Source organism: Alligator mississippiensis, chromosome 11 (assembly GCF_030867095.1).
Source record: "Alligator mississippiensis isolate rAllMis1 chromosome 11, rAllMis1, whole genome shotgun sequence".
In the NCBI taxonomy this organism is placed as follows: domain Eukaryota; kingdom Metazoa; phylum Chordata; order Crocodylia; family Alligatoridae; genus Alligator; species Alligator mississippiensis.
Window position 1 is genome coordinate 22,452,540 of NC_081834.1, and position 26,385 is coordinate 22,478,924.

Sequence of the window (26,385 nt, forward strand, 5' to 3'; positions counted from 1 at the left end):
GCTGATGGAAAAAAGTCAGGGACCCTATTACTCTAAGCCACAAAATCCTGAATGGGGCAAGTTATGCTCTGTGGTCCCGGTCCAGAGAATGGGAAATGTCAAGGTGTGTAAGGTAGAGACTGATAAAAGACAAAGGAAAAATTAGAAGGAGAGAGGAGAATAAGAAAACAAGGTCTCATGTTTGGGCAGGTTGCCTCTTCTATCATTCCATATATTTGGCTGGGGCCTGGGTGGCAGACTGGCTTTGAACAAATGCTCTGTCATCAGCATGCTGCAGAGTTACTCAAGCCTCAAAGAGGGAAAATAGAAATGTGACAAGGAGAAGAGATGAAAGCCATGCAGTGAGAAGGAAAATCTATTTGAATGTTTTCTGGATTAGCAGTCTCTGGTGAATTCACCTCTGAAACTGCTCTGAGTTAAGCAAGTAGCATGTCATGGCAATTTAGCAGTGATCCATATAGAACTGTAACATGCTTGGCCCAGACCAGTTTGCATGCAAAGATTCCTTCAGTAGTTGGCCAGGGAGAGATAATAAAGACAAACCCATGTCTTCACTATGTAGAGCATTTGAGTCAGAGCCACCTCCTTCTTTTGACTGTGAGCCAGAGCCACCTCTCATACCTCCTTCTTTTGAGTCTGAATCACTATCCAATTCTCTAGCTCTTCCACAGCTGAGTAGGAGATTGGTTGGAACTGGACATGAACAGATGTCTCCATGCATCTCTTCTTCCCCTTGTCACATGGGCACTTCAGAGAAGGCTTCTAAACAAAGTGATATGCCAGCAGTGGGTAGGTGGCTTGTAGGGAGGCATGTACCTTTCCTACAAGCCACTATCTGGAGGAACACACCCAAAAGTTTTTTAATTAATTTGGCCTTCCCTGCAACTATTACTTGTACTACAGTTTCACTGTAATGCCACCTTTGAGCCCAACTGCATTCCCTGCAGAAAATCATGGGTAAAGGGAAGTTTCTTTGAGTTTCACCTTCAAACTTCCTCTCAGATGAAGGGGTGTGGAGCTGCCAAGCCCACAGCCCCTGGGGGAAGTGCCCACAGATTTCTCTGTGCTAGTCTCAGCAACTTCCCAAATTCTTAGGTGTGTTGTGGTAGGTGTTTGTACCTGGCACTCCTGCTGGGAGCATAATATCCCCCCTAGCTCACTTTTAGTGGAGAACAGCTCTACATTGCCCAAATGCAGGCCAAGGCCCAGTAGACATGGCTGAGCAATGTATAGCCCATGCAGAGCTCATAAGACAGCCATGTTAGGCATTGGGCCCAAATTTTTTCCCATTGAATCAATAGCAATATTTCCATCGACTGCAATGGAAGAAGGATTGGCCCAAATGCAGAGACCAAACTATTGTACAGACAAGTCAGCATGATGCTCTTTGCTATTAATTATGGCTTCTCACTTGCCAAGTGAATCTCCCCGGATACAAGCTTCTTGATCTAGGAAGAGCAAGTGAAAGCATCATTCAGCCCATGCTAGTGGCTTCAGGAGATGGCAATGCCATATGGAGCTTTTGCTTGCTCTTGGATACCTTTTTGGGAACTGAAGGGTGCTAAAAAGAATGAGTGCAGAAGGCCATTAATGTACTGTGCTTCTATCTTTTATGTGATTTTTTTTTTCTAAGAACTTTTCCCTGCTGCTACAGACTTGATTCATATACATTAAAATCTTTAATCATTTTTCCTGTTTACATTTCCTTTTGATGATTTCACTTGTTACATAATATTTTACCTGTCAACTGATGCACACTGCTACTAGTGGTAGTTATTTAATTTCAGATGGCTTTATACACCTTTACCACTCACCTTTTTACAGGAACCAGTGTGGCATTGATACACTTCACTTTCTGAGGAGGATCTAGGTTTGAAAGGCTCTCACAATACCAGTGCCTCAGGCCAGTGGAAATTAGGAGCACTGAAGACATGATGGACCAAATATAGAGGAGATATAAGGGGTAGAGTAAGATGTGTTTTGGTAGGTGAGTGCAAGTTCTGTGCAGACAGGAGGGATGTGGCAGCAAGGCATAAGAAAGTTTGAAATAAGGCAGGCACCCTTGAGAAAACCATTCTCTTGCACCTTGTTACACCCTCCAGCCAGTTATTTATTTTCCTACAACCTCACACTTTTGCCCCCGTCAGTGCTTAAGTTACATGAGCTCTTCCCATCACATTCACTAGTCTTTAACTCATGCCACCAATTCAGAGTTGATTAGATCTGATTCAAAAGAAAGACAGTGGCAGTCACAGAAAAATAAAGCCCTTTGCTGCCAGCCTAAATATAGTGATTACATTTAAAAAAGAGATTTGCCACATATAATGGATGTATATGGGCATTTGGGATAGAAAGTGAGATCTGAGTAGCATGCGAGAGTCCAGGCTGTGAGAGATCATAGCATATTCATAAGGGCTGGAATGCATCAGCTAAATTACTGGGGAAAGATGTATAGTTGCAATATCATCTCTCCCACCACTCCTTCCTCTCCCAACTCCTGCATCTCCCCAAATCTCAGGTGAAGTCTCAACTAAAAGGAGCATACTGCATTCCTTTGTTTTAGAGAGCCCTCCTATTGAATTTGTAGTTGCCCTAGTTCCTTTCATTTTCCATTGTTGTCTCCTTTCTGCTCTCCCTACTGGATCTGTTTTTAGACATTTCAGACCTCCTCATTCATTTTCTTCCAACACAAAAATTTGGTTTTCCAATTCCTGAAAGCCCAGGGTTTGCAGCCTGTCATCTGTAGCATCCTATCATCTGGCTTTTCTTTGTTTATGAGGAAAGGTAATTTTAGCCATTCAGTTGTATCTAATAGCTCAGTATAAAAGCTTTCCTTATGAGTCTACTTATTCATAGTTGAATGTTGAGGCTGTAATTGTTGGTTCAGAACTAGGGTGTTAGAGGGGATGAGGATGATGCCACTTACCTAAAGTTTGAAAATGAAATTTGTTCGCTGCCCTGAGCTGGGAGAGTTTGGATGGCTGCTGCCATGTTCAGTGTACTTTGCAAGATACATGTTATCAAAATGTTAATTAATATGGTGCACAAGTATCCTGAACAGTACCTGGGAGGGAGCAGGGTAGGGAAAGGAGGAAAAATCACATCGCACTGCCCTGGCAAGGTTTTCCATCTGGCAAACCCCAGAGATGGTTTTAAAATACTCTGGGAGGAGCAGCATCTAGCTACTTAGGAGGGGTTAGCCTTATTTTGAGCAAAAGGAGAAACAGGAACCTGGCCACATCCTCTCCCTCCACAGATCAAAGCTTTAATTGTGCTGTACCTCTGAAAGCATCCTCTCCTTCCAATTCCTAAGGCAACAAGGTGTGAGGCTGCAGCTGAGACCTGCCAGATCTGCTTGCACCTGTTGCCTCCCTCCTCCACTGATGCCACCAAACCTTGGGGTGTGATAAAATAACATCCACTGTGGGTGGAAGCACTCAGCTGTAACACCACCAGGAAGCTCCTACAGGAGAATGCTGCACCTGCACACACACACTACCCTGCTGGGGAGTAGGTAGGGAAGAATACACAGAAGAGCCATAACCAACTCACAGAGTTTAAGGACTAAGTAGACTTTTTTTTTGTTTTACTTTGCTTGAGATTCTCAGTACTTGTTTAGTGATGTGCCTTAATATTTTATTTATGGGCTTTAGCCAGTAGCTTACATGATTTATGTGCATATTTTGACAGATTAGTTCAATACAGTTTAAAACTAGAGACATTGAGGTGGACATGGGAACTATAGGAAGATAGAACTCAGTCATCAAGTCCAGCCCTCTGGAGCAGGCACCACCACATAATCCCTGTCAGAAACCAATTATTTTAGAAGCAGCTAGACTTTTGTCCTCACTACACTAATTAGAAGGCTATTTACAGAACCTCACTGTTTTGCTGAATGGAAACCTACCTGTAAATTCCAGCTGAAATTTGCAGCCAATTTATACCCACTTCTTTTTTTACCATCAATACCCATTAGCTTAAATAGCTCATCTCTTGCTCAGGCGTTTATTCTCTTGATGTATTTTTAGAGAAAAGTCATCTCTCTAGCCTTCACTTTGCTAGGCTAAGCAAGCCAAGGTCTTGCAGTTTTGCACAGATCATCCTAACAAGTCTTTTGCGCGCCTGTTCCAGTTTGAATTGATTGTTCTTGAACATGGGTGACCAGGATGATATAGTATTTCAGATGAAGTCGCAGCATTGTTTCAGACAATGGCAATATACTTCCCAAAGACTGCCTTGACCGACACATATTAGGATCACATTTTTCTTGGTGGCTTCTTTTGATAAACTAATAAACCTTGGTCCTTCTTCAGTCATTTCTAACTGGAAATGAGTTTCAGTTAACAACATAAGCTTTTGATATTAGTTCCCAAATGCATGCACTCTGTGTTACTGAATGTTATCATGTCTATTATCTGAGTCCTCAAACTCATGCAGTAACTCTTGTATGATTTCATGAACTCCCCTATAGAGACAATACTTCTCAAAGCCCTCAGAAACTATCACCATTAGCACACTTTGTGCCACAGTTTTTACTGCAAGCATGACATTAAATCGGTCCTAAAATCAATCCTTAAGAAACTGCGCTTGTAACTTCCTTGCAGCCCAATAATTTCACTTTCAACATGGTTACTAGGGGTGTGCGAAGTGGGCCATATTCAATTCGGATTCTGCCCAATTCAGGGGACAGTGATTCGATTCGCTGATTCATATCACTGTCCCAATTCGATTCAGCCGAATCCAAATCTGAAGATTCAATTCTAATTCAAAGAATCAGCGATTCGGCCATAGACACAGCTTTATATGTTTTTTCTACATACCTTGAGGTACCAAGTGTGGCTCATGAATTCTGCAATGCTGGGGTGGATGGAGAGTCCCACAGGAGCGCAGGGGGTGCCTCCCTCATGCTCAGCGGTGGACCCCTCCACACACCCCCCTGGCTCAGTGATTGGCTGTGGGGGGACCCTGGGTGCCCCCCCAGACCAAGGAGGAACCAGTCACCGAGCCAGGGTGCAGGGGAAGAGGGTCCCCCACATGCTCCATGGCAGACCTGGAAGTGGATCGGAAGTACTTCTGGTCCACTTCCAGGTCTGCCAGCAAGCGTACTGGGGACCCCCCACCCCTCCCAGCACTCCTGAGGGATGCTCCATCCACCCACCATCTCAGCATTCACAAGCCACCTGGTACCTTGAGGTATGTAAAAAAAAAAACATATAAAGCTGGGCCTATGTCCGAATCATCGAATCAGAGGCTTCCAATTCAATTTGGAGAGATTAATGGGTGTTCTGATTCGATTCAGATTCAGAGATACAGCTGCTGAATTGGGCCAAATCTCCTCCAAATTGAATCATAACCAAAGCTTCACACAGCCTTAATGGTTACCCATTGCCATCTTCCTTTTAACTAGCTCATTACTCATCCTGTGTTTTTTCTCTTAATCTCCATCTTAATATATATTGCATATAATTAATTTGTGAAACTTGCTGCAATAGAAAATCATTGAGGCCAAAAAGTTAGTGGGATTGAGAAAAGGATCTAATATTTGTAACATAAATGGGAACTTTATATAGCTAAGTAAAAAAATTCTAAGGAATATAAAATTTCAGGCTTCAGGCCATAAACCGACTGTACTGATTGCTTAGGGACAGCAGTTCCTAGGTTCCTGTATTTCTGATACATGTTTAGCAGTAAGAAGGATTAAGACTCACACATTCACCAGCCTGTGGGTTGAATTTTGCTGGCCATGTAATTTACAGATTTTAGGTATTGGCATATGTTTTTTTTTAGGAAGTCCTGTCTCCTGCTCTTACAAGCATCTGTCTTGAGATTGACAGCTCCATAGCTCTTGTAGAATGGACCTGTCAAAGGAGGTTATCATCAGGAAAAGACAGGCATTCTCCTTGCTACTTGTGGCCAATTCTACGAGTGTCTATATGTGAATAGCCTGGAAGTCACGAAGACATGACACTCCATTGTTATACCTTCACACAAAAATGTTGGTCTTCTGGCCAGTGAGATAAAAGCAACACCAAAACAGCCTCTTTTTTGCCCTTATCCTAAATAGCTGTAACAATTTGAAGGTCAGGCAGCACTGGGGAGTCTAGAAGAATTGTAGTGCTGTGGATTTAGTCAGCGACCAGGTAGAGCATCAGCCAAGCTACATCAAGGTGCTGATCATGGTCAACAAGGTAGTTGGAAAACATGCTGTGTAGTAGAAATGAAGATGTAGGCTGCTGTCTGTATTGACAGCAGGAGATGATAGTGCCCCCACTGACTGGGTGACAGGGACAGAATTGGCACCCAACAAGTGAGTGCTGCAGAGCAAAGGAGAAGTCACCTCTCACAGCTGTGTGAGAGTATCCTGAACAAAGATGTGAGCCATTTTGGTGCTGCTACCTTAGGCAGGAGAACAGAGTGCCATGGTCAGTAGTATCAAATGACACCAACAGGCCCAGGAGCATCAGTGTTGAAATCTTTCTCCTGGCTGTGAGCTAGAATGAATCATCTGTTAGCAAAGCTAGTGTGCTCCATTCTATGACTGAGCCTTATTTCCATGTTGAAAGGTTTTTACTGTTATTAGCAGTACACAATGTTCAGCTAACCTCTTTTAATCCACCATAGGCTTAGAAATATCTGAAGCTGACTAAGAGCCAAACTTTGCTTTCAGCTCCATTGGTGAAAATCTATTGCTGTCAACAGTTTCTTGAGCTTGTAACTGAGAGTAGAATTGGGCCCAAAGAATTAGGCAGGTCTAAAATTCCATGCTGGAAAGGACAGTGAATCATATATACACAAGGCAATACACAAGCAAATGCTAAACAGAATCACACTCTTGTGACAGATGAAAAGACTATGCAAGATCTCTGGGATCACTTGCAGGAAGTAGGAAAGAGCTATGCTTGGCTGAGCTATACTTTTTAGGGTGCCTTTGACATATACATCAATGTACAGGGAATCAGTAGAACAAAGCTCTTAGGTTGGTGCATGCAGTAGGATGCAAAACCAGTGTTGGTAGCTGTAACTATGATTGATTTCAAGCATTATAATCAGCACTGTTTTGGTTTTAATAAACTCAGCCTGTATGGGAAACAAAAGATTGAACAAGTCTTTTTGCAGAAGTGCTATTTAGTGACACAAATTAGTGGCTTCAGCCAACTTGACAAGTGAACAAGGAGAGAATGCAGAAGTGCCTCTTAGGCACTCATTGATTATGCAAAGAAAACACATCTTTCCGGGAAGTGATACAAGAATCCAGAAACCAGCATGAAATATCTGTATACATGTAGAAGATTACAGGTTTGCACTTCCTTATATAGTTAGCTAAATATTAGTATGGGCAAATCACTCACTGCCCTTCTAATAAGCCTGCAGCCATTTAATTACTAGTAATTTATTTTCATGCTACACCTTCTACCCAAGTATTTAAAGGACTTCACAAAACTTGATTAGTATTATTAGCACTTAGGCAGCTGAGAAACTGGGAAGAGATAAAGCTAGTGTTTTTAAAGATGCTTCTGATCTTACATGTCTCAGTGTTAGATGTCCAAACACAAGAAATTTTGGTCCTGATTTTCTGAAATGCTGAATCTTCACATCTTTGAAGAACTGACTTCTTGAATCGCATACCCCAAATCAGAGGCAAATTTGAAAAGTGGGGGGCTGACACCCAAGCTCGAGGAGCAAGTTACTAGGGAAAGATGAAACAGTCAGAGTGTCTCAGATGTGGATCTAACCATAAGACAACACCACCACTGAGACAGGTAAAGGTCTTCTGAAAGCCTTCAGCCAGTGAGACGGCCTGTTTACCAGCATGGGTCACTTCCATTAGCTCTTATTTTCTTATTCTGATTACTACCCTTACAAATAGGTGGCCAGACTGATAAAAGATCCTAACCTTTATGAATTCTTCCCATGACAAAGTTAGGTTGCTAAGGAAACCAGACCAGATAAATAATCAGATCTTGTTAACCCACCAAATAGGACATTCAGTTGCTTAGCTACTGGCCATAAGCGTCTCAACTCTAGAGATGACTCACTCCATTAGTATAACTCAAAGCAAACATTGTTCAACCATGGCCCAGCCACATCTAGTGGAAGCGCTAGTACAAACATGCTTAAAAATTGTGTCAGCTGTTAGGGGGTTTTAATCTGACAATTAGTAGGTTCTAAATCAGATAAAAAAAACAATCTGGCCTCTCAGCATAACTTTATTGCTGCTGTGTGCAAAGGTGTGCCGGTGCAATCCCCATGAACATTAATGGGTTTGCATAGCTAGAGTGCAATAGCTTGCTAAATCTTTATATTATTGTGCATACAGTTAACTATGCTTTTTATGGTTTTTCCTATAACAAGCATTCCCTGTTGAAAGGGTTTGCATACACGATTGTCAACATTTACTTCTGAGATTTCACAGATTACATATCAGTTTTTATCCCTCATCATATCCTGTTGTTTGGCTTCAGTGAGGAACTCTGATTCATTAGTGAGAAACACTGCTATTTTATACATCATGTGTAAATAAATATGTGTATTGTACATATATCACTAATAAGCCAGACAGCTGCTATCTATTAGGGCTGTGCGAAATTTTGACAACAGTTTCATTTTGACACTGTTTAGACTCATTTTGAGCTCAAAACAGCGAAATTGAAATGGAACAGAGAGCTTTGAAAGCCTTAAAACGAAACAAGGCAAGTCAAAACACATGGAAATTTTCAAAATGTTTCGAGTTTCGAAGCTCAAGCTGGGCTTGCCTGCAGGGAAACAGAAACTAAAGTAAGGAGAGGGAGGAGAGAAGTGGGGGGAAGGAGTGCTCTCATTATTGACTGTGTAGCTGGCCAGTGACTGTCATCCTTTCCTGAGGTCCCTTCCAGTCCCAGTGCTCGGGGGGAGGGATGGAAAAACTGCATAAAAGCAGCATTGTTTTGCCTGTCAGCAGCCAGAGGTGCAGGGCCCCAGAACCCAGACTCCCCCTGCACCTATCCCCTTGAGAGCTGGCAGGCTTCATGGCCACAGCAGGGGCTAGCAGGCCTGCAGCTTTCACCCTGCTGCGCTTTAACACGCACAGTGTCACCCATGTCATGAGTTTTGCTTGTCCGCAGCTTGAGGTACAGTTTCCCCAAAACCCCTGCACCTATCTCCTTGAAACTTGGCAGGCTTCATTGCCTTATCAGGGACTAGCATCCCTACAGTTTTGGCCCTGCTGTGGCTTAACACATACACGTGACATGAGTTTTGCTTTCAAGAATTTGAGGTGCAGTTTTTTCCAAAACCCCTGCACTTATCTCCTTGAAACGTGGCAGACATGATGCCCTCAGAATGAGCTACCATTCTTGCAAGTTTCATCCAAATCAGAAACAACAAAGTTATAGGGTATTTTGAGCTTCCCCATTATAGCCTATGAGCGAAAGATCAAAACAGGTTGAAACCGTGAAACCGTTTCAACAAAACGAAATGGAACAGCAGTTTCGAATCAAAATGAAATTTAAAACGAAACGCTGTTCCGTCAAAATGTCAAAACGCAAGTCAAAATGGAACGGTGGCCTTTGGCACAGCCCTACTATCCATGTCCAGCATGTTTAATAAGACTGTGTCCCACTCATAAGATATATATGAATTAAAGTTATATTGCATTAGCACACGAAAAAAATTATATTTTAGTATGGGGTTTTCAGGAGCACCTCAGCGACTTAGGAGTACTTTCAGCAGGGCCTGTGCTCCTAAATCACTTAGGTGATTTGCAGATTAAAAGTTCTATACTCTGTCAGTGTTTCAAGAAGAAGTTGTACTTTTAGTTTTTCTTTGTTGTGTTTCCAAGCCATTCAGATTTGGAAACAATCATTTTTATCAAAAGATTTATACAAAGGTTGAAAACCAGCCTCTTAATGGAGCCTAGTTTTAACTTTAACCAAGGAAGATTCTTGGTCTTTCCATAGTACAAGGAATATAATTTCATCTGCCTCTGAAATGCAGCCACTTCAGAAAGTGAGTACAGAAGGCACTGGAGGCCCTAATCAATCAATACGCTTAAGCACATGCCTGATTTTAAATATTTGAATAATTCTTTTTATTTCAGTAGAACTTGTGCTTAAAATTAAGCATGTTCTTTTTAAGACTTAATCTAACAAAGCTCTTAAGGGGTCAGAATGCTTCACAACATCATAATTCAGGAAATAAGGGAGAATACATTATCCCACTTACTGCCAGGGAATTGAAAGAGATTATATTTACATGGTTAGATTTTATGAAAAGAAACAAGGTAAATATCCTTCCATTTTTATTTTTTTTTTAAATGTCTAGGCTGTTTTTGAGGAATACAAGCTAAAAATCTCACATTTGCATCTTATCTAAAAGATCCTAATGCCTATAGCACAGCAGTCCCTGCACCCAAACTGAAGTCCTGGTGCAGTGCAGACTCAAGAGTGGAAAACAGCACTTGACTCATAGCCTATTGACGTAAAAGGAGTCTCTGCACTGACCTCAGTGAGCTCTGGGTCAGGTGATTACTGAGGCATCAATCAATACCACTTCTAACAACATCAGGTTGTTTCTTTTTTTCCCCTCTGTGTGTTTCTGATCCAGCAACTCACCAAACCCAACCCTGCTTAGTGGAGGGCAGGTGGCAAGGTAACAGTATCATATTAGAGAGAGGTATAAATGAAAATATATTTACAAAGGAAATTGGAAATTGTATTAATTATAATTTAATGTAATAGGTTTACAATGAGACAAACCTTTTTTTTTATCAGCAAACATCCAAAATCCACCATAGAAAAGCTGCTTTCGTTTTTTATTTTATGTCAATGAAAATATAAATGGCTCTGTCCATCACACAGGATTATGTTATTTTTCATCAGATGAAGGGCAGAAGTGCTGTTGGTAATTTGCTGTGAAATATGATTGTTTAAATTCTAACCTTTTAGTTGCAGCTCTAGAGATCTATCCCTTGGAAAAAGATGCTTTTAGCTGATGGGTAAAATGATCAGCTTTGTCTTTCTCACTACCTCATAAGTAAAACATGATGGAAAATATTTAAGGCTTTTACTGGTCCAATAAAACTCCTTTCAGCCCTCAGCCACCATTCCTGGTACTGAATGGTTTGTCTGTTTCCACGCAGGAAAGATGAACATCTCGGAATCAAACGACCACTAAAAAATCTAACAGTAGACATTTATAAATGCAGAATTTGGGATTTATGTTTAATTATATTTCTAAAAGCACAGCAAAAGAACAGGCAAAGTCTGCACAAATTCCACAATGTAGATGAGAATATAGATGGTTACATTATCATCTGTTTGTAGCTGTGCCAGTGAGTGCAGTATCAGAAAAAGGGCTGTTTTTCTTGACTAGCGTGTCTTGCTTACATAGAAAATGTGCATGCTGAAGAAATTCTGCTTTGACTTTTCCATGAGGCAAGAGTTCAGCCCAAAAGATTTTCAGGTAATAGAAAGAATTGTTATTCAGTTCCCAAGAGGTGCCACCATTATCTATTTAATTTGTTTCTGTCAACCTTTTCTTTTAAAAAAAATCTATTCTTTAAATGCTGCATAAAACCTTTTTAACTGGACTTAATTAGCCAATAACGCTATAAAAGCATTTGCTACAGAATATTCTCCTTCCAGGAAAAGCAGCATTTGAATTAGATATATCTTTAATTACATACATCCATTGTTTTCAGCAGAAGAAGCTGCCTGATGCAGTGTGACTTCATTCATTGAATCAAAATTGAAAAAGATTCTTGTTTTAAATTAAGCTCAGTTTTGAATAAATCTTGCTCCTCTCCCTGTCTTTTATGTATATTGGCCTCATTTGGTATCATGTAGTATCATACTTTCTTTTTACTTGAAGATATTCAAGATTTTCTATTTAAAGTTAATCATGTATCCATTCTATCACTTGGTAATCATTTGCCTTTACATTTTTTTTTCAGAAACAAGGATTTTTAACTCCTTCCTTAATAATTTTCTTCTCAACAGGCAACAGTCTTGCCTGACTGTATAATGTGGGTACTCTCATTTTCTTTTGGAGAATAACTGGGAATTGTTTTGTTTTCCAGAAAACTTGGATGAAATGATTGCTCTGCAGACAAAGAATAAGCTTGAGAAACCTTCTATTGATACCAAAAACAAGCTGCTAGCAGGTACTTAACCTATTACTCTCTCCCCTTGTAGTCCCTAGGGCTAAGTACAGACAGTCAAAAAGCCCAAGGCTGAATTGATTAAAACTTCACAAGTTAGTCTAAGCTGTGTAGATTAAACCAATAAACAAGTGAACAGACATTCACTTCTGATTCAAAAAATGCAGCCACATGCCTGCAGTGGCTCAAACCAAAACCTGGGGGGTGCTACAGCATACCTCCCTGCTCAGCTGGAGCAGACAGCTTGGGCCAAAGCTAGCCCACCCATTCTGTGAGGGGAGGGGTTGTGAGGGATGTGCAAAGCATCTTGGGATGCTGGGAGACTGTAAGTTAACTTGAATCTGGAGGGGATCTGGAACAGACTGTATAAAGTGCAGATGGCTCATGCCATGTGTAACGACAGTTGAAGCACTTTATAGTACCTGGCTCTCTGCTATTATGAGGTTGATTTCTTTGTGCTTAGTGCAGAATAAGACCAAAATAGATAGTCATTGGTCTGTGAATTTTAGGACCTGATCCGATGCTCATTGAAACCAATGGCCAAACACCTATCATTTTCCTTCAGCCATTGAAAGCAGACCTGAAAGGATGTGTACATTATATTTTAATTGACTGACTTGGATTATCTTTTGTAAGAGATGATGCAAGCATTTTCAGCGATCCAGGCCGGAGATGACATTTAGAAACACATCCTACTCAAGCTATTAATTTCTTCCTGTATCATCAGTCAAAATCATTAACCTACCCAAAGAACATCCTAATGTGATTTACAAATATTGGCAATTACAGTGCAAAAATAAGGGATGGCTATGTTTGCAATGCCTTTTAGACAAGAGTAATGAAGAGACTGACAGCACAAAGGAAGAAGCAGCTAAAATGGAAAAAGAATATGAGACTTTGAAGGATTCCACAAAAATTGAAGAGCAAAATACAGCAGGAAACACTAACCAGCCAAAAGGTACATGATTATTATGGGTTTTGCTGTTAAACTGTGATCTAAATGATTTGTTGTTTTTTCCCCCCTTTTGGTAGGGTAGTGACCTGTTTCTATAGCAGTGTCACAGATGCAATATGGCGACTGGACCCATTTTGTAAAGGAACAAGCCCATTGGTTATATAGTTAAGATGGCTCTGATTTGTCTAGCTTAAACTCATACCTAGTGACCTGACAGAGCTTTTTGATATTGGGAGAAGAGTGATTATTAATAAGAATCTTCTATGGATAGTGATATCCTTCAGGAAAAATGTTATTTAATCAAAAACCAATCAAATAATTTTGATGGAAAATTTTAAACCAGCAGCTGAAAATACAGTTTAGTTCATACATCCATGACCTGCTGGTCCCAAAAACACCTACCATTTCTGGGAGGCATATTTTCACACGTCTCAAATCCAAATGAATGTATTCGCTTTTATTTAATTCAGCAGCAGATTCAAATGCTCTCCTCTGCACCATTAAGCTCTTGCTTTATGTATATTCTTTGTCCCCTGAATTCTTTGGGACAATTCATGCATTTCAGGTCAGCTGATGCTGAGTAATAAGAATTCTAATGTAGAGTTTTGACTGAAATCCAGCTGTCTGAATTCCCTGCCACCAATCCTATAAACAGAATTGTATTTTCCCTGGAAGGGTGATTAGTGTTCTTAAATTACTCCAGTGTTTGGGAAAGAACTTTACCAGCCCTTTGGTACATGCGCCTAGCTCTGCATAATCTAAATGAGGCACATGTTCATATTCAGGGCAGAACAGACCTCCTTAACATGTTTGCAGTATATATACTGTTGTCACATTATTTGTTAAGCACATGTTTGGTTCCACATGAAGCAAAGGAAGTCACAGTCCTTCCCTTGGAAAATTTCTCTGTGAAAACTTATGCATGAAAGATTTATTTTAAAGAGGATGAATAGTGCAGCTGTGGGCAGGATGTCATTTATCTATGCAATATTAATATTCAAAGACCTAATATTGCTCTCAGTGATGTCATTGAGAGTTATGTATTTAAGTCCAGTGGGAGTGGGATTGAACTGAAGATCTGTTTTGAATCCAAAGGTGCTGAGAACAAAAACTGTATATTTTTTAATTGAAATGAACCAAAATATGTTTTTATCATCATTTTTCCCACACTAAGATTTTTAGCAATAGCACCCCAGGCTGTGTCCACATGAGCAGGGGCATGCATTTGCAGCAGCACAAATAGTAGCATCACAAAATTGTGCCACTACTTTGTGCTGCTCTACTTGTGTGGTTTGCAGTGAAACACATTGTCCTGCTGCTCCACATGCTGTAGCAGGTGGCGGCTGGGGCACAGGGGGTACCTCAGCGTGAAGCTAACCACAGACAGTCGCTACACTGAGGCACCCTGTGCCCCAGCCAGCTGAGTATTGGCATATGGAGGTGGGAAAGCAGACAGCCCAGGGTCTTCACCTTTGTCCCAGCACATGGAGCTTTGACGTGTTTTGTGCCACTTTCTTTTCAGGGGATTTTTTGCTACCAGGAAATCCTGGTAGCTAATTTTACCCCAGTGCTGCAACATGTGCGGTTTGTGGTGCGCAAAGAGGTTTTCAGTGCCACAGACCACATATGCCTGCACATCTGGATCCGGCCTCAGAATTTATCAGAACAAAAAGAAGCAGCTCCTTTTGGACTTACCAACAGTCACTCCTCAACACATGCTTCCTTCCTCACGTCTGTATCATTAAAGCCTCATTAATTTAGTCCCTTATCTGTAAAGGAAAGTTGGAACTTGCAAAGCAATTTATAAATTAATTATTAATCAAGCAATTGATTAACTATCATTTTTTTAATATGTTGTAGTTCTGAATATATTGTAGTTCCTTTAAATGATTCTCTAGTAAAGATTGTTATTTATCACAGGTACAAATTACTTATCTCTATACATGTAATAAACTATTATATAGTAAACATGAACCTACCACACAGGATGCCTCTAGCAGCACTGTCACTGGTACCAGGGTTTGTACTGTTTTCCCACTTTATCAGCTTACATGTATTTTATTTTGTTTCTTCCCATCCCTACACCTTTGCACACAAGCCTCAATTCAGAAAGGGGCTTAAGCATAGGCTTAATCTTATACAAAGGGATCTACCTGCCTTGCTGAATTGTGTCGTAATATTACAGTATTTATACACTATTTTAGGAACCAAATCAAACACTTGTTAATACAGTAGTGTGGTGAGATATTGCCTTTCTGCATCTGTGGATTTTCAGCAAAATAGGATCATCAGCACATTCAATATTCTGGGTTAAGCATATTGATTTCTCCAGTCTGTGTTAGGAGATGCTGATATAGAGAGGCTGAGTCATCTGTTCTATAGAATGAAACAATTTGCAGGTCCCACTGCTAGACAGCCAAGGTGCTTTTAACAGCTATTGTCCACATGAGCAATTAACATGTTGTACAAAACTGGAAACCTCTGACAGCAAGTTAGCAGCTCAAGGAGGAAACAGAGCAGTGATACCTATTATCTTACTAGCTGCCTCAAAGCAGCATTTAATGTTGCATGCCATATCAAGTTAGCCTGTTGTAACGCTAAGCCACTCTTTTTCACATAATGCTACAGCAAGAGGAAAAGCCAAGTTGGCTGCACGCTACAAAGCAAATGCACAGGAAATAACATAACCATCAGCCCCTGTTTCAAAGCCTGAGTGGCCCAAAATGCAAAGACAATCACAGATGTACTTTAGCTATTTTCTGTGTCCAGCATCATAGATGTTTCAGCACCTTTCAAGAATTTAAAAAGAATGAATAGTACGAGTTGCAGTTGCTCTCTCTCCATTTCTTCCTTCCCAGCTTATGTCAGAAATACCTCTGATTTCCTCATACAACCAATTACTGTTAAAAAAAATTATATGTGCATGAAAGAGTTATGAAGAGAAAAAGCAAGGTTAAGAAATAAGATTTCTGGTTGTTTATGAGGGGCACGTTCCATAGTTATTCATACCATTGATGAGGGTGAGTTTCATAAGCTAGGACCATCTGCCCTGGAAGTTTGATCTCCTGCACTCACAGGACTCTTCCTTGGTCAGTAATTCTGTTATTCTGGCTGCTGTGGGGTGTCATGTTTGCAAAAAAGGGTGAGGAAATCAATTCCATGGAGGATTTGAATTCAATATAGACTCCATGAAGTTGATTTTGTGTGCATTGAGGAAGTAGGGAGACAGTGGTAGACTGGGATAAACTGTTTATGATAACTGTGGGTTGCTAAGCTGGTAGCTGCTGTGCTTTCTGTCACTTGGAACTTCTTAGAGTGTGTGCATCTTCAACCCTAGATTAAATAAACTGCAATTGTAATCAGGCCTAGAGTTCATAGTTCACCGGTAACTGTGCCTCGTATGGACCCAAGAGGATGGAGTGTAATCTGCTACCCAGTCATTTTTTGTGGCTGTAGCTATTGGAGAATCCCATAACGACAATGGGTATCTATACACCCTTCTGTAGGGTGGTGGGGAGGAATGTTTTAATTAGAGTGGCTTGCAGGAGCCGCTTTCATTAAAATGCCCATAGTATCTCATGTATTCAGCATCCCATGTTTAAAAATGGCAGTGGGGGCACTTTAGCTAAAGCTCATTTGACAAGTTTTAGTTAAAGCACCCCCACTGCCATTTTGAAATGTGAGACACTGAATACACAAGACACTGCAGCACGCTGGAGATTAGAGCGCTTCAGCAGACTCGATTAATCAAGTCTGCTCTGGCATGTTCTAATCCAAACGCATTGGAGCACGAGTAAAAGTGCCCAAAGGGTCCAAAAGAGCCCAAGCCTACAGACTGATTTAACAATCTGATCGTTGTTAAATTCTAAAGGAAGCACTTCCATTTTCTGTTTGTGATGTTCCCAGTTTGGGCTAATGTCTATCTTATACCTTTCTACAACTGCCTTACAGAGGTCTGAATTAAATCAGAATTTCAGCTTGTTCCTCTTCATACAAGATGCTCTGCTGGTTTATTGACTGACTCCCTACCATGCTACTTGTGCATTCTCAGCTCAAAAGTTCCAGTCTATCTAGTATTGCATTCATTTGCTGATGGGACTAAACTTGCAGAATTGGCAATAGAAGCTTTCTGCAAGGTAATTGCACAATTGTTTTCTTGACGAATATAAACACATTACGTCAATAAACCTCTAGCCAAGTTAAGAATTCAGAATCCATTAGCTGTAATATTCCCTTAGGGACCTTATTAGGTATCCTTGAACTAATTCTGTCCTACCTGCTTTTGAGGCCAAAAATAGTCGCCATTTTAAAATTCATAATCTAAAGGACAAGGTGTAACAGGAAATGATAAACAGAATGCTAATGCTTTCCTTTCCTTAGCAAATACAGCTGTCTGCAGTTCAAGTCGTGGCTTTTTTCTGATGTCTTTTCAAAACATCACAACCTTATTTTTTGATGTATGCTGGTCTATCAGCAAATGGAAGAGGTTTCTGATGTTTTTCAGATGTGAGCTGATGCTCAAAGCTTTCATTGTCATTAAAATTGTACCCCGCTGTCTTAACAGCTTCATCTTTGCTTAACAGTGATTGTGATCTAAAAGCCACCAACTGCCATCAGTCTAAATGAACAGTGTCTGTGCATATCAGCAGGAATTATGCACATGAACCAAAGGAAAGGATATTACCCTAAGTGTGTGTCACATCTGGCTAACCTTTTACAGACGGAACCTGTTCACCATTGATGGGAACTTTGTCTGAGCAAGGAGGACAGGTTGGACCCTTCAGCAGAAACTATGAATAATTTTAATCTGTCTTTAATTGTAATCAAGGTCTCACAGTTAAACAAGCTGAATCAATCGTTGATGGTTAGCATTTGATTTCTCTCTCATCTGTATCTCCAGGGAAAGCTGAAGCATATTTGGAGGCAATCAGGAAGAACATTGAATGGCTAAAGAAGCACAGCAAGCAGGGACCTAAAGAAGGTATGAAGTGAACAAACTTGTAGCTTGGAGTGGATGCTCTTTTAATTAGGAAGCACCTTAAAAACATGTGATTAATATTAGCCTGATAAAATGCATTGAACAACTAAAACATAGAATGTGAAATGCACGTCTGGGTTACTGCATAATAAATAGTGATGCTTAGGGTCATTGTTAAGTAGTCTAGGACCAAACACAAGTTATCTTTAAAAATTATATGGACATACATTATAGAGATGTTTAAAATCACTGCATAATGATTAACCTAATATAACAACACACTGCAGATAATAACATACTGACATAATAATTATCCTGCCCAGGCTGGTCTTCAAATCCAAAATATGTTAGTAAGTGAGCAGGAAACAACCCTGCCACCTTCCAGATCTTCCCATCCCTTCACAAACACCAGAGAATAATAACAAAGTTTTGCAGTGGGCTCTACACTTTACACTTTTTACATGCAAAGCTATGTGTAAAGGCACTTTACACTTTTTGCATGTAAAGCCGTGTATAAAGCTGAACCAACTCCACCAGCCTGTTTGGCCTGTTGCTCCAAAACGTCGTCACTGCAGGGAAGTGGAGCTGCCAAGAGCGTGGAAAAGCTGAGGGGGAAAGGATGCAAGATACAATGGAATGAATCGCAGAATCTACAGGGGTCACTTTCTGCAGATCCTGGCTTGTTCGAGTCATCTCCACACTCAAGGTGTTGCACTGAACCAGGATCCCAGCTTGTCTCTGCCCTGTCCTGGAACTGTTAGTTAGACATCTGTAATACGGGTTAGGACAATCCACAGGTTTTGGGAGGGAGGATGAGGCAGGAGGAGTGGCTAAAGCCCCTTGAAGAGAAAGCAAGCTCTCTTTGCACAGCCAAGAAGGGGAGGGGAGACTATGTCCCCTCCACATTGTCTAGCTGGCTCTTGTGTGTGATAAAATGTAAGGTGGGCACATTTCAGCAGTAAGGATGTGTCTGCTGCTTCACACATTTTTCTTCAGAGAAACTTAGTAACAGGAGATTTGAACTGAACACCATGACCTTCCATTCCCGGCTTTCCTATACTCTATAGCTCCTTCTTTCATCCTCAAATCCTATCCCCCCAACTCATAACAACAGCTGCAGTTGATGAAAGGCTTACATATTGCTACAGACTTTTCCTGCCAATTCTAATAAATATTTCTATTTATCAGTGTGTTCATTATAGTAATTAGTGCTCAGTCACACATGATTATTCCCTCTGTTTCCCATATTCTCTACAAGCCCCCTCTCCTCTTCAAAGTAACCTTTTCCTCAGTATTACCAAAGACTGAAAATGTCTGTAACTACAAATACAATAGCATTTTGTCTGTTTTGCTGTGAAAGCAGTAAGACATGATGTTAATTCCCTAAGTAAATGGATTCCCTGTGGCATCTTGAACATCATGATACTTGATACTATAAGGGCCTGATTCTCTTTAATATTAATGTCTCTCTCCTTGCCTCTAGCAGGGTGAGGTGGCCTTCAAGTGGGTGTAAATTATAAGTAAATGAGAATAAAAGTTTAACCCCTTTATGCTTTTATAACCTTTGTCCTTCCCCTGCTATGCATTTTATTCTTGCAAGCTTTTATTTGGAAACCTGGCAGTAGTGTGAAAAGTGGTACAACCAGAATAAATTTGATCTATGCTTCACTTCAGGATTATGCGCTACTTCATGTGTTTGTCAATCACTTTTCTCCTGGAAGCTGGTGGAAAAATAAAAAAAGTGATTCCCATACACTTGGCCATTTCTCTCCAAACTGTATTACTCATTGGCTGTATTTGAGTGAGCTCTGGTTCCTTTAGGAAATCTCTTTGCAAATCCTGAATGTATAACTTTTAACAGAAATAGTGATTCATCCAAAACTCTGCACTGAAAACGTTTATTTGCCATCGTTATTCCCCTTCTTAAAAAATCTGCTGTCCCATCAGACAGCAGAAGCAATCTTACATGAACCAGGTGACCATTAGACCCCAAAATACAAATTATTTCAAAAACTACATTTTAGCCTGATTCTCTTCTGTGCCCAAAGTTTGGTCAGCAAAAGAAAATGGCAAGAATATCTCCCCTCCTCTGTGGAGCCATTCATGCTGTACTCAATCCTGGCATGAGTTCTCAAATCAATGGAGTTACACCAGCTTGGAATACAAGTAATGTACTGATGAATCAAGCCTTTATTTTGAATGACCCATCCTTTTTTTAAACCAATACTCTGAAAAAACAGCTTATCTGCTGATATAAATTGGCATACTTCCCAGCCCTTCGGGATGTGTTGCCATGTTTCATCTTCTGTATTTTCAGTCTCCAGAGAACATAACTGTGAGGTACCTAATTAACACTTGTAAAACCACAAATTTGGAATTGCTTGCAAAAATACTTAGGTGGTGACATAGCCATCAAGTTTCATAGCACCCACACTCACCATTTGTGAGTAAAAAGAAATTCTAGGATTACTTTTACATTTTTCAGGTTTTACTGGCAACTGGGTTGATTTGAATATGCAAATATGCTTCATTTTAAATATAAAGTAGCTATTTTGTAGTTCAGTGTAATGTTTCAGATGTTGTAGGTGAATATAAATGAAAGCAGATTTTTTTATTTACTTATTTTGGTCAACTTGCCCTAAACAAGTAACAGAATATTACTGTAATTAGACGCATCACATAACAGACATTTTTCTTAGAGAAAAATGCAACAATGTTGCCATTTCACATATGCAAATTAGTCAAAGTAGGATAACATCCTAAAGTAGTCATTTCAATTTGCATTTATTCCCTAGTAATTGAAACCACAGTCTATGCAAGTGATCCTGCAGTTGCAAATACTAATGTAAAAGTGAGCGCAGATTTTGGAGACATATATTGTACTAATCAAATTAGTGCCTGGTGCCTTTAGTCAAGCAAACTTCTCACTCAAATCAATGGGTGGCTCATAAAGCTGAAGTGTGTGGCCCCTTGAGGATGTGTTCATAGTTTCATAGTTGGTAGAGTCGGAAGGGACCTGAGCAGATCATCAAGTCCGACCCCCTGCCCTGGGCAGAAAAGAATGCAGGGGTCAAATGACCCCAGCCAGGTGATTATCCAGCCTCCTTTTGAAGACCCCCAGGGTAGGAGCAAGCACCACTTTCCTTGGAAGTTGGTTCCAGATCCTAGCCGCCCTAACTGTGAAGTAGTGCCTCCTGATATCTAGCCTGAATCTACTCTTAGTCAATTTATGGCCATTATTCCTTGTTACTCCCGGTAGTGCTCGGGGTCACAGGGACTCTCCCATTGCCTGCTGGTCCCCCTTGGCCAGTTTATAGATGGCCACCAGATCCCCTCTCAGCCTTCTCTTGTGGAGGCTGAACAGGTTCAGGTCCAGTAGCCTCCACTTGTAGGGCCTGCCCTGCTGCCCCCTGATCATGTGAGTGGCCCTCCTCTGGACCCTCTCGATGCTGGCCACATCCCTCCTGAAGTGCGGCACCCAGAACTGGACACAGTATTCCAACTGCAGCCTGACCAGTGTCACATAGAGGAGGAGGATCACCTCCTTGGACCCACTCATGATGCATCTGTGGATGCATGACAAGGTGTGGTTGGCCTTCCTGACGGCATCCTCACATTGGCAGCCCACGTTCATCTTGAAATCAATAATGACTCCAAGATCCTTTTCTGATTCTGTGCTGATGAGAAGAGAGTTCCCCAGCCTGTAGGTATGCTTCTGGTTCCTCCTCCCCAGGTGCAATACCTTGCACTTGTCAGTATTGAAACCCATCCTGTTCTCATCCACCCACCCCTGTAACCTGTCCAGACCTAGTTGCAGCCTGTCCCTCTCCTCTAGCGTGCCCGCTTCTCCCCACATCTTAGTGTCATCTGCAAATTTGAACAAGGTGTTTTTCACCCTCTCATCCAAGTTGATGATGAAGATGTTGAACAGTGAGGGCCCGAGGACCGAGCCCTGGGGGACTCCACTGGCCACATCCCTCCAGGTTGAAAATGAGCCATCCACCACCACTCTCTGGGTGCAACCTTCCAGCCAATTTGCGACTCATCTGACTGTGTAGGCATCAATACCATGGTCGCCTAATTTTTTAATGAGAATGGGGTGAGAGACAGTGTTGAAGGCCTTCCTAAAGTCCAGAAAGACTATGTCCACTGCGACATCTGTGTCCAAGGATTTTGTCACCTGGTCGTAGAAGGCAACCAGGTTGGTCTGTTCAGCTCTCTCGTACTGGGAACTAAATAGTTCCTGCAAGGTCCCATGAGCAGGAGATCCTGGAGACTGGTTTGAAAACACCTTTTCTTATCCCAGCAAGTCTTGAACAAAGCACAGCTTGGCAAGAGTGAAGGGTATGCCTTCACTCTTGCTAAGGACAGACATTACACATAAACTGGTTTAAGTGATCAGAAACTGGTTTAAACCTGTAACAGAACAGATGTTCAGTGCATATAAACCAGCTTAAAAATGGTTGAAACCAGTTTGCGATAAACCTGGCTGGATGTAGTATCAGACTTAACTGATTTGGGTCAAACCGTTTTATGTAATGTCTGTCCCAGACCCCTTCCTGATTTAAGTTAAACCAGACTCCCCCAGCATCCCAGCATGTTGTCAGGGCTGGGCGGGACTCTCTGCTCCACAGTAGAGCTGGCCCCTCCGCTCTGCTCCCTGGCTGAAGCTCAGCAGAGACTGAAGGCATCGGCCTGGCTTCCCCCTGCTCCGCACTCCCCTTCCACTCCCCACTCCCTGATAAGCAGGGATTGCCCCGTCCCCTCTGCCTTACACAGACACACAGCATTAGCTAGCAGACCACATACTGGCTACAGTCCGTGCTGTGGCAGACGGGACAAAGGCAGAACCAACAGATAGCTTGTAATGTCCCTCTATTGTTTTCTTACTTAGGTGATTAATACTGAGTTTGGGGTGATAAACACTGTTATCAATTCCCTGCTGGGCTGGTCAGAAGGGGGTACCCTTCCCTAATCAGAGCATCCTGCCCCGGCCTGGCCACGCCCCCGCCCCCCAGCTCAGCCCTGTGCAAGGGAAGGGAGGACTGCTCTAGCACCCCCCAGCTTCACTGTAGGCACGTGCCTGCATTTCTAGGATGTCTGTGTGGTTACAAAACTGATTTAGCCTAGCCAGGTTAGACTAACCTGCAAAGACTGAATCAATTCAAGCTCAGGCTTTTTGAATGTCTGTCCCTAGCTTTGGAGAATATAGTACTCAAATACCTAATTCCACTGTCTTTTACATGCACAGTGATTCTACTGACCTCACTGGAGATTATGCAAAAGCAATGATTGGATTCATTGATCATATCTTTAATTTTATGCTATATTTTCCAAGAATATGACACACATTTTTTTTCTTAAATTCGGGCTTTTTCCTCTGGTACTTTTCAATTTGTAGCTGTAAATATATGCAAAGTAGTCCACTCTTCTTTGACCTCGTTAAATATTTTATGGTAATCAAGTGCCGTTTCTGAGAAGATGGATGTGGAATTTAGCATTGAAACCCAATACAAATGTGAAATTCATGCTACCTGGGCACCAGTTCTCTTTTATATTTATTCAGTTACTGCCAGTAATTTGTTCCACATAAAAGGAGAATATGTTCTACCTCTGGCCTCCCATGTTAACTGATATCTGTGAGTCTCATTCAGCTCTGGTGAAACTTCATCAGAGTCATGCTACTTTTAAAGGAAGGCTGCCTTTGGCCCTTTGATCTAAGCATTGGGGCTTCACCAGACATCTTCAAATTCACTTCTTCTGATACTTTACTTTTATTTCTCCAGAAAATTCTCTGTAATTGTGTCCTTTCTGTATTCTCACTTTACTGCAAGCCAAGGTTATGAAGTATTCATCCATCTGATTTAGTTAAGTGCCAGGGTGGTCACAGGTAGAGTGCAACTTAGAGCCACACTAATATGTTCATGATGAAAAGGAAAAAGTTTGTAGCTAGCAGAAATGGTTATTCATAAATTATAATATATAAATAACATGCTTATAATTTGCACTGTCTTGGTACCTTTTATCTAACATTTTCCAAACTTTAATAAAACTTCACAGTACTTCTATTAACTAGGTAAATATTATCATCCTATTATTGGGTGGATGGGTTCATTGAGGGGGCAGATAAATTAATTTATTGACTCACCGAAAAGTCAGTAACAGACCAGGAGTGAAACCTTGGCTGCATTAAAATGAATGGCAAAACTCCTATCGATTTCCATGGGGCCAGAATATCAGTCTAGGAGTCCAAAAGGCTTTTTTGTAGCCCTGTTAGCCCATCACTTGTAATTGCCATGGCTTCTATTATTATTATAAAAATCTATTAAATAAATCAGTCTGCTTTATAATGCCTCTCTGCACATTGTCCATCCTTGTGCATTCAGCCATACCAAGGTAGAAAAAGCTATTATGGTCTATTGTGTAAACAGCGTACAGTTTGAGGAAGAAATCTTTAATTCATATTTATATGATAATACGTATTTAAACAAATCACAATTTTTTTTTATTGTGGCCCTGTCTATGGAATAAATCATTCATGCAGTAAAAACCAAACACTAACACATTTATATGAAAAATATTAAGATTAGCCTAAACATTTCAAACTTTGGGATTCTCAAGGCTGCTCCTCCGTGCTGGGTAGGGATTGTTCCAAATCTGGCATTAAAGTTTATGCAGAAATTACGTAAATGAAAGCTTGCATGTGTATGTGCATTAGTATATTAAAGCTATTGTCAGAGTTAAATTTGTCCATTGGTTCTTCAGGGCAAGCTTTTCACCTTCCTTTGTAGGATTAGTGCCTTTTCATGGAAAACAATGACATTATTCCCCATAGGAATGTTTTGTTTAGTTGAGTTCAGGCTATGTTATGTTTTACAATTGCATATTCACTTGTTTTATGCACATGCTTTTATCATTTAACAGTGCAGCATAACATTAAAAGGATCATTCAATGCTTGTACTAGCGATTGGCATGTAAGGACAACTCATTGCAATATTTTTAAAATCAGGAAAATATTCTGCTCTAACCTGTCAAAGCTGAATAATTATATCCTTTCCAGTCAATTTCAGTGAGCTCATTTCTTAAATTTCTTGTCAGTTCTCAGTAAGGGATGTTGATAGGAAGTGAAAAAGCGGAAGAGAGTTGAACTTAAAAAATTCTGTGAGGTTTTGGGGGGGAGGGGAGGGTTTACAAATAGGAGATGGTCAATTTAGCTTTTTCTGTGAAAACCATAAAACTGTAAAAATAATAGGGTCTTAAGGGCTTCTGCGTACAGTCTTCCAGCACACTAAATCTCTGCCCTTGGCAGGGAAAAACAATTACTAAGCATGAAAGGCAGATGAATAATACTGGCTGCATTCTCAGGGCTTTGGGCAAAGGCAGCTTTTATTGTTGTGACAAGTCTTAATTGTAGTGAATCCCATTTTTTTCTTGGACTGGATAGGTAATATTTACAGTGTAAATATTTATAGTCTTTCATAGCTGAATGTTTTTGTGACAAAGGCTCATTGTGTTAATTAATTTATGTTTTCCAGATTATGATCTTTCCAAACTGCGAGACTTCATTGATGAGCAAGCAGATGCTTATGTGGACAAAGGCATCCTGGACAAAGAAGAGGCAGATGTGATCAAGCGCATATATAGCAGCCTGTAAAAACACAGGAAGAATGGTGTCTGCTGAACACTTAGGAAACTATAGGATAGCTTCACCCACTCCTAGCTCAGTGACCTAAAATCTGTTATTTTGAAGATATCATTAGAAAGTGCTCTGTTTGCATCGTACTGAATCTTTTCTACACACAAATGTGCACTGACTGCACACTGTACTTTCCTACATAAAAAACATCCCCATGGCCAAATTCTGATATCCTATTTATAGTTAACAGGGTAAATATTCACATAACATTCCCTTGACTTACAGTTTGCATTGATTTGCCCCAGTAGATAAACTAGTAGATTTTGTAGGAAAACTGTTTTAATGCGACTGTTTGTTCCCAGTACATTAGTTTTCCATAGATGCTACTATATGTACTTGTAAGGGCATTATTAGACAATGAATTCCAGTTAATAGTTCTCCAAATAAATATTTGAAATAATTTACATATTAAACTTTTCATTAGTCTTATATTTCATGCCTACAATGTTTTGGTCTTAAGTCACTGGACTAGCATTACTTTTGATGTCAATGTTTGTATTTGTGCATTCAGTATTGCCCCTCCTTTCATATATGGCTATTAACTAGCTAATGCTCATCTGACACTGCAATTGCCTCTGACAGGTGATAAAGGGAAAGCTGTTTTCTCAGTGTTTCCAGT

The 26,385-nt window shown here is 40.7% G+C and overlaps 1 protein-coding gene across 2 annotated transcripts in view; it reads left to right on the plus strand.

Annotated features, from left to right (window-relative positions):
* The window catches only part of SCG3 (secretogranin III), a 43,661-nt gene extending 17,491 nt beyond the window's left edge, over positions 1-26,170 (plus strand). For both annotated transcript variants that reach the window (XM_006261063.4, XM_014605959.3), the window contains 4 exons: positions 12,056-12,139; positions 12,966-13,094; positions 17,992-18,072; positions 25,606-26,170. In XM_006261063.4, coding sequence (XP_006261125.1) covers positions 12,056-12,139; positions 12,966-13,094; positions 17,992-18,072; positions 25,606-25,724 — 413 coding nt within the window. In that variant the 3' untranslated portion in view covers positions 25,725-26,170. The remainder of the gene's footprint in view (positions 1-12,055; positions 12,140-12,965; positions 13,095-17,991; positions 18,073-25,605) is intronic.
* Positions 26,171-26,385: the final 215 nt, after the last annotated feature.